The sequence below is a fragment of the Pseudochaenichthys georgianus genome, chromosome 24 (assembly GCF_902827115.2).
Source record: "Pseudochaenichthys georgianus chromosome 24, fPseGeo1.2, whole genome shotgun sequence".
NCBI classification, from domain to species: domain Eukaryota; kingdom Metazoa; phylum Chordata; class Actinopteri; order Perciformes; family Channichthyidae; genus Pseudochaenichthys; species Pseudochaenichthys georgianus.
In genome coordinates, this window is record NC_047526.1 from 15,110,291 (window position 1) to 15,122,615 (window position 12,325).

A 12,325-nucleotide genomic window follows, 5' to 3' on the forward strand; every position below is an offset into this window, starting at 1 on the left:
TAGGTAGTAGTCTATCATGGGCAGATGCTTCGAAACCCGTCAGATTGTCAGGTTACTCATCTTTCTTGTCCTGTCCAGATTTCATTTAGTATCCCCTATAGGGCAAATGTATTCAGTTTCTTTATGTAGTGCTGTATATAGAGTGGCTGCGTGGCTGTCTTCAGGACAAAGTCGTTGTGCCTTCCTGGGAAACTGCACAGTAGATGTACCCTTTGAAAAATATGAGTGTTTGTCAGACAGTGTTCAGACTCCCACAACTACTTTGTGATTGCCCACAGATACACCGGGAAATCATTTGTCACTGTAGACACCACAAGTCCTCCTTGGTCATGTTCGGGCATATTTTTCAACCAGTTTGCGATGGCATGATGGAAATGAAACCCTCTGTATAAGAGATAAGGGGTAGTATTTTTACTAATAGCAGAGGTGGAGCAGAGGTGGAGTACAAATACTTCGTTACTGTGCTTAAGTACATTTTTCTGTTATCAGTACTTTGCTCCACTACTTATTTTTCTGATGACTTTTTACTTTTACTTCCTACAAAATTCTAACACAAATACCTGTACTTTCTACTTCTTACATTTTCAAAACAGGCTGGTTACTTTAGTTTTAATCTGTGTTTAGTGGCCTGATCATTATTATTTAGAGTCATTGCATGCCTATTGATTTTAACACGATCCGTGTATCTGTCATTTCCTGCTCTTCTCTAAAGAAGAGGGACCAATGAAAACGTTGTCATGTTGCCGTTGTTCAGCATCGAAACATTCATTAGCTAACAATGACATTATTGTTCTATTGATATAAAGGGAGGTCAGTTACTAAAACAGTTGGTAGTTATGGGTACTTTTAACTTAAGTGCATTTCGAAGCCCATATACTTCATTACTTTTACTTGAGTAAGGAAGTTTAGTCAGTACTTCTACTTTTATCAGAGTATTTTTAAACACGAGTATCTGTACTTCTACTTGAGTAAAGGATGTGTGTAATGTTGCCATCTCTAACTAATAGCAACAACCAGGGGCGAATCAAGGCGATAACAATGGGGTTACATTTCTGCTCCCTCCGTCTGACGCTGGCGGACAGCACGGTGACGGCAGCGAGTCAAACTGCCCCCCCCGGTCCTGTCTGTGCCACATGATCTAAAGCCAATCTCCACCCTGCCACCGGCACAGGGAAGGTAGCTAGTGAGCACGCCCCTGCAGCCAAAATCAAATGGAATATCTCCCTCAGTTGAATCTCATATCAGATAATTAGACGAAAAGAGGAATGGGGCCGGTAATGAAATGCTGGACATTTAAACCATTAGGTGATTAAAGCCAATGCATTATTTACTGCTTCGGCTGCTGCCGGTGCCACAGCGCCATAATAGGCACTTATACTCCACCAAAGATACCACCCATCAGCAGATTCATATGAAATCCTGCAAATCCAATTATTTTTTATTCTTTATTCATTAAGTTCTCGAATATTAAATACCTACACATGTAACTTACATATTGGATACTTTTTTCTGTGCATATTTATCTGGTTGAGGTACCCATGGAAACAGCAGCAGAGAACATTTATCCTTACATTAAAATGATCAAGGCTGCATATTGTTTAATTGTGTTGCATCAAACAATAGATGACACAATGTGTACAGAGAATCTATTATAGAGCCAAGAACACTGGATTCTTTAATCTTATTAGAAAAAGATGAAGAAGGGAAACTTTTTGTGAACTGTTTGTTTAGTTGGTACAATCCATTCAATGCTAATTTTACATCTTGCCAGGTAATTTAGCAATGACATGATAATGACACTGTTTGCCTGGTGCACTGTAGGGATTCATTTATTCATGCATGGGTTACATAAGAAATAACAGAGTGGTGTCCATTTAAATGTGTGCATTCAACCGAGGTTTTTCCAATCCAATGAGCAGGTGCAGTGTGTTCAGAGCCGCTCTGACAGCTGGCAAAAATAACCGCTTACACTTACAACAACTATTTTTTTTTCTTAATCCTTCATACATTGCAATATGATTGTTCAGCTAAATCTATAAACTCCAAGCTGTGAAAAATATATTCCCTACCTGGCTCACTGATAAGTGAAAGTTAAGTCGGTAGGTGATTTGTATCTAACTTTATCTACAGGTACAGTATATAACATGTATCCAACTATATCTTTTCTCTGCATACACACATTCTAGTTCAGTGGAGCAGAAGTCTTTCTCAGCATGTGTGGGGTAAAAACAGGGATACACTGAACAAGTCTAACACATAGACAAACACATTCACACTACCATTGGCAAAGCAGAGTTTCCGATCCAAGCCTAGGTTATTACAACCCAGTCTCACGGCATTTCGTGTTCACCAACATGATTTTTAATCTATTGATTGGTGTTCACCAACACGATTTGCCCCTTTTTTTTTTTTCCGTGTTGCACAGCACGATTTTAAAAGCAATGTATTTCTACTGCCTGCACAACCCAGTCTCACGGCATTTCGTGTTGTGAACAGAGAAATCACCGTGCCCCCATGAGTATAAAGCTATAAAAGGGAATGCTCAATCAAATAATCTCCTTAATGATGATTCATCAAAGGAACCAATAAGCCGACCCTTTGCTAGGCCCCCTGTAGCTATCTGGGTCAAAATATAATTTCTATAAGAACACATTCAGAGGCAGATTTAAACTCAGTTATTTTGAGAACAATGCATATTCCCATTACGTTTACTATTTTCTAGCCATAGGCTGTTGATTTTGTTATTAGAAATGAAAATTGTTGCTAGCTGGTTTTATCAGGTAGCTAGCTTATTAATGCTAACGTTATGAGTTGGTCGGAAGCCTGTTTTCACATTTAATCCTACCCAAACTTCTCCCCTTTTGTTCACTCCAGTGCTCTCTCTCTTCCGGTACCTGTTGCTGAATATGTCTCAGACACATTCACTATGACAGTCGCGAAAAAGCTGAGCTAACAAAGGAGTCAGCTTGAATCTGAAGTTGAATGAAATGGATGGTCCAATTTGGTACTTATTTCAGAGATTTATTTTCTGTTTTGACAACTTATATTGACTGGATGCATCTTTTCTTTGTAAAAGACCTTCTCCGGTAATAAAACTTGGTTTATTGTTCATTGTACTCCACTTGGATGTTTGGGTTTCACTGCGCAGAATAATTGATGTGCAGAGTTTGTTTTGAAATCTGCTGACAGGGGGAAAGTTTCTGTGTGCTCACCTTAAATCTTAGTGTGGTGTGAAAACTTGAGGCATTCAGCAGGCGCACGCTGAGAATGGAGTTTTCAGTGAAGTGGCATACATACAAGTGTCTAACAGATTTGAATATTCAAAGATTTCATACATCATCATTTTAAATAGTATGTTTATAGCTAGGGAGTAAGCTAGTTAGCTGAGCATGATAATGTTGGACTTTGACGTTAGAGAATATCATCAATTGTTTAATCCATTCCTTACATTTTTGCTCTTGTTCGGTTACTTGGTCATTAAAGGCCATTTTAAATGTTATCAGCTGGTTGCATGAGCATTATGAGTAGTTCTCATGAATATTCTAATGTGTCAATTGTGCCTACTTAAATTGTTAAAGTTAAAGTAAATCAACACAAGGTAAAGTGAATGGAGCGTAACATGACGAACAACGACTTCTTTAGGTTTAGGCAAAAAAAGTACTTGGTTAGGTTTAGCGAAATTATTTTGGTTGGGTTAAATTAACTATGATTGTGAAGTGAAAGTGAAACTTAACATTGTATACACAAAGACAAAACATTCGCGGTCTCTCAGGTGACTCTTGCATTGGTCTTCAGGATGTATGTTGATGTGATTTGTATCAATTGTCCCCAACCTACATCCTTAAGGACTTTTGGGCTCTCCATACAACGTCAAATGATATTACGCCTTTGCTACTAGTTGGTGTAGCACCCAATTGAAAACTGAAAACCACTGAAAAGGCCCATTTAGTTGGTTGATACCATTTGAACCGGGTTAAACTCTTAGCTACTAAGCATTAGTCCTACTAAAGCTACGCTATGATTGTGCTATTAATGCATGGGGATGTGTTTAGTAAACAATTGAGACTTTGAGAAGTTCTTACCCTGTTTGGAACCGCTGCGGTCCCCGCTGGGCCCGGTGTTGGGGGTGTACTTGGTGTCTCTGGTAGCAGCGCTGTGCCTCGTCCAATCAAAATCGTCATTCTTGTCCTGGGTGAACATGCAGATGGCCTCCTCCTCAAAGCTGCAGTGGAACTCTCCTGGTGAGCGACAGAGCAGAACCAGGCTCTAACATTCACAGCATTATGAAAGAGTGAGATCTTACACACTGCCTCGTAGGTACAGTTAGCGTGCAGCCCGACACCTACTGTATATGTATGAAATGTATGAGTGTGTGCATGTCCCCGGGGCATACATAACAGCAACGTCCTAATTACACCACACTATCTGTAAAAGAGTTTCTAAATTAAGATGCGACCTCTCACTGACTGCGGTGGAGACGTCATGAGTGCGTTTGCTATTTTTCCTGACAACGAAAGGAAGTCCCTACAGGAAGAGAGCAGCACCCAATGGCAGTGTGTGTGTGTGTGTGTGTGTGTATGTGTGTGTGTGTGTGTGTGTGTGTGTGTGTGTGTGTGTGTGTGTGTGTGTGTGTGTGAAAAAGAGGGTGGAAACATAAAATTGGGTTTCTAAATGTATCATAGTTTAATAGATACAATTCTAGAAGTAGCATAAGGCGTAAATAAATGACTGAATGAAAAAATAACCCTTTTTTCAAGATTGAATGTAAAAATGGTTGTCCTTGGTCCTTAGTGTCTGTTATCAGTTTTTAAAATTGACACCAGCTCTTCATCTTATCTTTAGTGGGTGTGCAGGTGGAGATATTGGGTGCTCACCCTTCGCCCTCTCTTCTCCTCCATCACTTTGCAAGACCGCAATTTTTAAACTAGTGGAGTGTGCAAAGAGGCAGTGAAGCTAAGTTTCATCAACCTTCAAGAAATGAATTAAAGTCATCTCTGGCGTGGGGTTAAAATGGGTCACATGTGGGTGAATGCCGGACAGAGACCGTACTTATATTCAGAAATCACACGTGCAGGGAACTAGCCCATATTGAAGAGGGAACCGGCAGGATCAACAGTGTCAACATCTCCATTTAATCTCTCCATGTAACAGACAAAGCAATAACACCAGAGGACACGGCGCTGCTGAGCAGTGTCCTCACAGAGATAGTAAAAAGGAACATTTGGATTCAGGATGCAGGCATGTGTTCTGATAAATATTCATTGATTTATTAAAACATAGCTGGGAGCAGTTTGGAGTGGTGACCTTGAGAGGCGCAGAATCTGCAGCTTTTGCTCAGGTAATGGAGGTAACATGGACTGAGGTAGTGTGGGTGGACCATGGGAAGGAAGAAGGGCAGAGCTGCTGCCAGGCAGAGTGAGATGGAAAGTGAGTCTAGGAGAGGAAGAAGTGGGGAGGGCCGGGTTGTGAACACTCTTGACTCCTCTCCTCATAGGGATGCAGATTTAAATGGAGGTCTAGCTCCCGGCGCTAGACACAAACGCCCTCATCCACTGTGAGCTAAACTAAATGTTTTCGCCTTGTGCGCCCAGGAGAGATAGGGGGATTTGGAGGCGAGGCAGAGGAAGGAGGGAGGAAGAGGAGGCGTGCAGGTAAGATAGCTTCCTTCCGGGATTTGGATAATGATGTTGGTGATTAGGATGTTTGTTATTATGCTGGCAATGTTTGTGCGAACACCCACTAAAATATGTATCTATACAAATACATAAACCGCGGTACACGGCAGCACAATGCAGCACGGCAGACAATGATTAAGAGAGGATTCTCAAGGCATGAATAATGCGAATTTGTAAAGTTTCGACAATGAAATGTGTTATAAATGGGACTAAACATTAAAGTATATAAACATACGGCACAGATGCATGCATAAGTAATGCTCACAAAGCACAGAGTGTGCAAATGTGCTCACACACACACACACACACACACACACACACACACACACACACACACACACACACACACACACACACACACACACACACACACACACACACACACACACACACACACACACACACACACACACACACACACACACACACACACAAATCTAATGCATATACACTCCATCCAAAATGCACTTTGTCCTGCAGAGATGTGAAGCTCTCAACATGTCAGATGGCCTGCTGCAGGATTCAAAAGGAAGTCAAACTCATCATACTTCATTAGGTAAGCATACTTAGAAGGATGTTCCAGTGCACTGTGACATGTTGAGAGTCAGATCTCTACGGGGCGTGCAGTTACTTGGAGTCTCCCCACTGTTCTGGCAGACTGTGCTGCGACATACGGAGCTCGCTCTCTGCTGAGCCATGCTAAGTGAGGTGCACATTACTTACTCAGGTGAGGGTTGATGGGAGCTGTGAAAGAGAAAAGGCCAAAGAGAGTCATTAGTCGGGAATATCTTAGCCGTCTGTCAATAAGTGAAACGCTTCTTAAAAGGAAACGCACAGCGAGGCGCACGCAGGCACTCAAACTGTCGCTCTTTAAAAACGCTTGTCTGATATAAAGTGCTCCACCACAGGTGACAGAAAGTACAAGACGTACATGCTCACAGTCGCTGTGCTATTAACCTTTCCGCCTCGCTGTCATGTAATGTTTAGGCGCAGAGCTAATAAAAGCCTACATGTATCAAAAGTTAGAGCTGGCACAGTAAACTTAATGAAAGAGGCCCGTGGGAAATATGGTCCTGTGATATTAAAAAACTGGAAGCATATTGGAGGTACGCTGCATCTTCGTCACGCTCCATTGCCTTCGCAGTGTACAAATAAAAAAGTAAAGAGCTAAACAGGACGCAATCGGCCGGCATACACAATGCAATTACCATGGAGCAGACAGACAGAAGAGACGTCTGGGATTTAAAGTGGAGAAGGTGACAGCTGGGGTTATCAAATGTAAAAGACAGAGGGATTAGGAAGACCAGCCTGACCACATTAATAAGCTTATAGTGCTTATAATGCTTATCATTATTGCCATTTACCGACATTGCTGATGTTCCTGTTCAAGGGGACTTCCATTAAGAGCACTAAGCCGGTTTTACACTTCCATTAGAAGCCAACACATCATAGAAACGAGTAACAATCACAAGTGTGTCTGCTAATCACTTTCCTGTAACATCCTTGATTCTTCGTGTGGTTTCAACACCGCCATTATGGAGACGTTTACACCAGTGGCTTGAGTCCAGTGAAATACATGCAAGGTTCTTTGTGCTCTCGGTCCACCTCGCCGCGGTTCAATGCCTCCCCTCATTGATAATTTAAGAGGCTACCGCCGCAGCAAACACAGAAAGGTCAAGGGTATCACGCAGAGTTGCAACGAGCCAGTTAGTCGGCACTTCACTTTTTGCAGAGTAAATACCATTTAACCTGTCAAGAAGATGCATGGGCATTGTCATGATCGATTGCTGACCGGCTGAATAGATGCGATACATCAGCTTTACCACAAAACTACGTCGCCCCGTGATTTATGAATGCTTGCTGCTCGTGGAATTGATTTGAATCCTACCAATTAAAGTGAGTAATAACAAATCATTCCCACAAAGGAACACATGTACTGAGGAGTGGGGAAGTACCGCGGGGACGGTGGAATTGCTCTTTTTAAAAGCAGACACTCAAGAAGTGATTTCTGTTTATTGCCGTGCGGTTCATAGAAATGTGTGTCCACTTGTACACAGTGTGGAGAAAAGAGGAAACGAGCACAAAGGCACACGCAGAGAGAGAGAAGGGGGGGGGGTGGATAGAGAGAGAGAACAAACCATTACATTTCCAATTGAATCATATAAAACATTCAGTGAACTGCAACACTGCAGCTGGAGCCTCGGCACAAAGTGTGGAAAGAACAGGCGGTGCACTCTAAAAGCTTTAATAATCCTTATGTCACCCATCCTGAAGAAAATGAGGTTACATTTTAACATGGGTTCAGGAGCATGGCCACGCCTCAAACTCCGCCTCGAACCACGGCCACCCCTATTCATATCCGGCAACACTTCTGGCCACTGCTTGTCTCCATCCTTTCAACCCACCCTCCCTCTCCCTTCTACCCATACAGTTCGTCTTCCGACTCACACCGAGCCATACATCCATCCATCCCTTCTTCCCTACCTCAACATCCCTACAGCCCCTCATCCCTTATCCCTTATCCCTACATCCCTTCATCCCTCCATCCTACATCCCTCCATCCGACATCCCTCCATCCCTCATCCCTCCATCCCTTCATCCCTCATCCCAACATCTTCTCATCCCAACATCCCTTCATCCCAACATCCCTCATCCCAACATCCCTCATCCCAACATCCCTCATCCTCTGCCCGTCAACATTTATATTTAAACTGTGCATATTTATATACTGTATATACTAACATTTTTAATTCCAGGTATCGTCTGTGGGCCCGTAATCAGCCCACGCAGATCATGCCGGAGACGGAACCCCCACTCTGAGTCTCCCACTGCACGGGCCACAGCTCGTCCTCCCAGATCATCCCTTCACCCCCCTCATATCATTCACATGTTACGTCAATACACTTACAAACATCACACTGTTGTGGCGTGGTTCCTGCAAGTGAACCTGCACCCAAACACTGGATGCTTCCTCCTGAGACGACGCTGTGCTGCACAGAGAGGCACTGCAGAGAAATCATCTGGGCTGTTGCAGAGAAAATGTTTTAAATGACAACTCACAGCCTCGGGCCGCTGGAACGGGTGCTGCATCTTCTGAGAGAACTCCATTCTTTTCAGCATCCCCTCTTTACCTCGCAGCATCCCGTTTCCCTGCAGCTGTCCTCACACCTCTCCCTCCTCCCCCCTTCTTTCTTCCAAGACAGTGGTTATGAAAATATGTTTCCTTGTCACTATTTTTTTAAACCTGCACCCTCCCCAGGCTGAATCACGGTGCCTTAGTCCAGATGAATGTGTCTGCTGGAGCTCCACCCCCGCTGATGAAATCAAGCCGAGCACAGAGCAGGCCCAGCGCTGTGCATGCACACACACTTCCAAAAGATACACACACAATACCAGAATTAACTACCAATTTGGATGACTGTATTGGAAATTAGAAAGCAAACAAGGAACACAATGAATTCAAGGTGTTGATGTTCAAGCCTCGTCCTCGAATACTTCTGTAGCTCCGGAAAAACATGATTGGACCTCAAACACTCTCATCAAAATTCCCCATGTTGTTATAGCATTAGTGAAAGAAGCCCTCAAGCAACTGCAAAAACGTTACAAAAATATGGCTTTCTCGCAGTTACACTGCAGCACTCAGCTTTCCCTTCAAGCTACTAAAAAACACTCAAATAATGATCCAGGATCAAACGTAATCTTGATAGTTCTCAAGATAAACAGTCCTTGTGATTGCGGTGTGAAGCGAAGTGAGTCTACAACGCAGCTATTTGAAAACTTCTGTTATGAAAGGGCCTCAGCCTACAATCACTATACGTTTTATATCTTCTTCCTGCTTTTCCAACTCAGAGGACAAAGCAAACTGTTGCTTGATGCATGACTGCCTTCCATCCAAATTGCCTAATTTTGATTGAAACACAAAGTGAGCTCATTGACCGCCAAAGGACAGCGGTCCGTGGAGGCTGTTCCGGATACACTGACTTCATCTTGGCTGGGTTCCCTGCCCACTGGCCTGAGGCTGTATTACAAAGCAGCAGACGATTCCATGGCTCCAGCCAAGTGTCCTCAAAGACAACAGCAGCCCAGCTTCTTCGTTTTTTTCCCACTGACCTCATATCATTCACGCTCTCAGAGATTCCCATCCATCACGTTTAGGGGGTCTGGGGGGGTGCCATGACGTTCTGAGAGAGCTTTGTGATTGTTTCACAGCTAATACCAGCGTGGGCAAATGTAATTCTGCAATCTTCCCCTCATGTCTCCAGACATGAAATAACACAAGGGACTTCACACTAGTGTGTCCTTCGATCAAACTGAACACACCCAAACACAGCCTCCCCGTGTCATTAATCTCCTGTGTATTATCCTGCTCTTGCATCAGCGTGTATGAGACATGCAAGCAAGTGAATCCTTAATAGACTTCCACATGGATGAACTCTAAAACGCAAGAATGCACAAGTTATATATATTATATATATCATAATATAATCAATAATGCTACATGTTAGTTCTGATCTGTCTTAAAGGGGCCCTCCACTGTGACACGTTGAGATGCTTCAATGTTCTAACAGCTCTTTATTGTTCTCATACTGCCTGTGCTGCAGCACCTCTTTCACCCTCTGTCTGAGACCAGAGCCCAGTCTCCTCTGATTGGCTAGTTGGCCGGCTCTGTTGTGCTTGGTCAACCCCTTAGAGATGACCCGCCCCTTAGCCTATCACGCAATAGAAATGCAAGAGTTACGTAGTGATGTAAAACAAACAAAGGCATCCAATGGAGGGGTTTCAGGTTGGAGTCTGTGGGAGAGAACTCTGCAGACCGTTTACACGCACCAACACCTATCACACACTACGGAGGCCCAGAAAAGCATTACAGGGTCCCTTTAAATAAAGCTGGCTGGTAATGTTTCATATTTAACAGACAACCATGAGAGTTGTATCTATCTTCTGTCGCCCCAAAGTGAATAAGTGTGTTGACCAAAATGTCGAACTATTCCTTCAACTAAAACGATTTCTATGAAAAGAAAACGTGTCAAAGGAAGTTATTACCGTAGATGAGAAAGCAGCTGCACTGTGTTTTGCAAACCACTAAGCCTTCACTACTATGTTGCTGCCATTAAAGTGTTTTTCAGTATTTATCACATTTTCAAGAATTCTGTCCAGGAAAAAATACCCTGCAATAATAACACAATATTCTAAAGAAAACCCTACGTTGGCAGCTTGAGGCTTATATCAGTAAAAAAGAAAACTAATAATAAAATATATGTTTTCCCAAAGCTGTGATTCATTGAATTATCAGGTAAACAGAGACCATGACTGAACAAAGCTCAGACAGGGATTATACTGAACCACCGCTGGCCGAATATTAACACCCCAACACCAGCGCTATGGCAGATATTATCTAAAGCAGAAAAACTGTATTTAATATAAGATTTAGTGGGTATCGCCTTACAGAGAGACATCTTACTGTATGTGTCACTAGGAGCTGCATAAAAATGGAATATTAAGAAATATCCGCAGTGTTTCGCCGTGCCACAGTGAAGGACGACAGGAGGCTCAGACATTACTTCCTGTGCCATGAAGGAAACCAGGGAGAGAGGGAGAGACGGATGTTGTGAGGAAAACCAAACAGATGCTGAGTTTGTCACTGCAGCACAATTTAAAAGAACGTCTTTGGAGCTCCGCGACACAACCATCCTTCATCCTACAGCTGGGGACACTATAACCGCCTTTGTGCTTTCTTGCCAACGCACAGAAAAGCTGCTTCCATCGGCTTTATGTGCATCAGAATGATCGCATGGCCTACTGGGCAATGGCGAGCAAACTCTCTAATACTTCAATTTGAGGGGCCTTTTGGTGGAAGGAGGACAGCAATGTTTATTCTAACAGCTAACAAAGCAGCAATCATATTTTTGTTGTTTACTTTGGACAGACACATTAATTTTTACTATCGTGGGGAAATAGAGAATATATTTGTTGGTATAGTGAAAGCAAGGCTACTATTGCATGGCAAGCATACAAGCACACACAGTTGGACAAACACAGAAAGGAAATACTCTCACATCTACGCCTGAGGGTTATTTGGAGACTCCTAACTTGTATGTCTTTCTGATTTGTGGAAGGGAATCAAAGCAAACAGGGAAAATGTGCAAACGCCACAGCATAACCAGAGGCTAAAGGTGAATTCCCCCTCACTGCTTTCCAGGGGTGAAACAACAGTGCTAAAGACAACCCTCACGCACTGTGATTACTGCATTTTAATGCATATGTCATCTTCTCAAAGTAATAATAATTATTACTCCGTAATAAGTACTCCGTTTATGTGTCTGATTCAAAATGCAAGAGTCAAAGGTTTAGCATTTGTTCAGCATATTAAAAATAGCAAATGACCCAATTGCAAGCCAAACTATAAAAACACTTTTTTCGTGCTATATTTGAGCATTAAAACAAAACCTCAGTCAAGGCCTGTCCTTGTACTTTTAAATGCCAGCTGGGTAATTCGAAATGAAAATGGGTAACTGTGGAATGGTAACACTTTGAACCGGTTTCTATCGACAAAGATGAAAACAACTGTTAATAGGATATACTGAATACTAACTGACCAAGTACATTGTTTTTTTGTAAGTATAAAAAAAATCAAATCAAAATGAACAGAT

General features: G+C 42.6%; 1 protein-coding gene across 2 annotated transcripts in view; it reads right to left on the reverse strand.

Annotated features, from left to right (window-relative positions):
* mdga2a (MAM domain containing glycosylphosphatidylinositol anchor 2a) overlaps positions 1-12,325 on the reverse strand; it is a 198,938-nt gene that overhangs the window by 15,235 nt on the left and 171,378 nt on the right. For both annotated transcript variants that reach the window (XM_034075704.2, XM_034075703.2), the window contains exons 13-14: positions 6,399-6,419; positions 4,083-4,238 (exon numbers count right to left, since the gene is read on the reverse strand). In XM_034075704.2, coding sequence (XP_033931595.1) covers positions 4,083-4,238; positions 6,399-6,419 — 177 coding nt within the window. The remainder of the gene's footprint in view (positions 1-4,082; positions 4,239-6,398; positions 6,420-12,325) is intronic.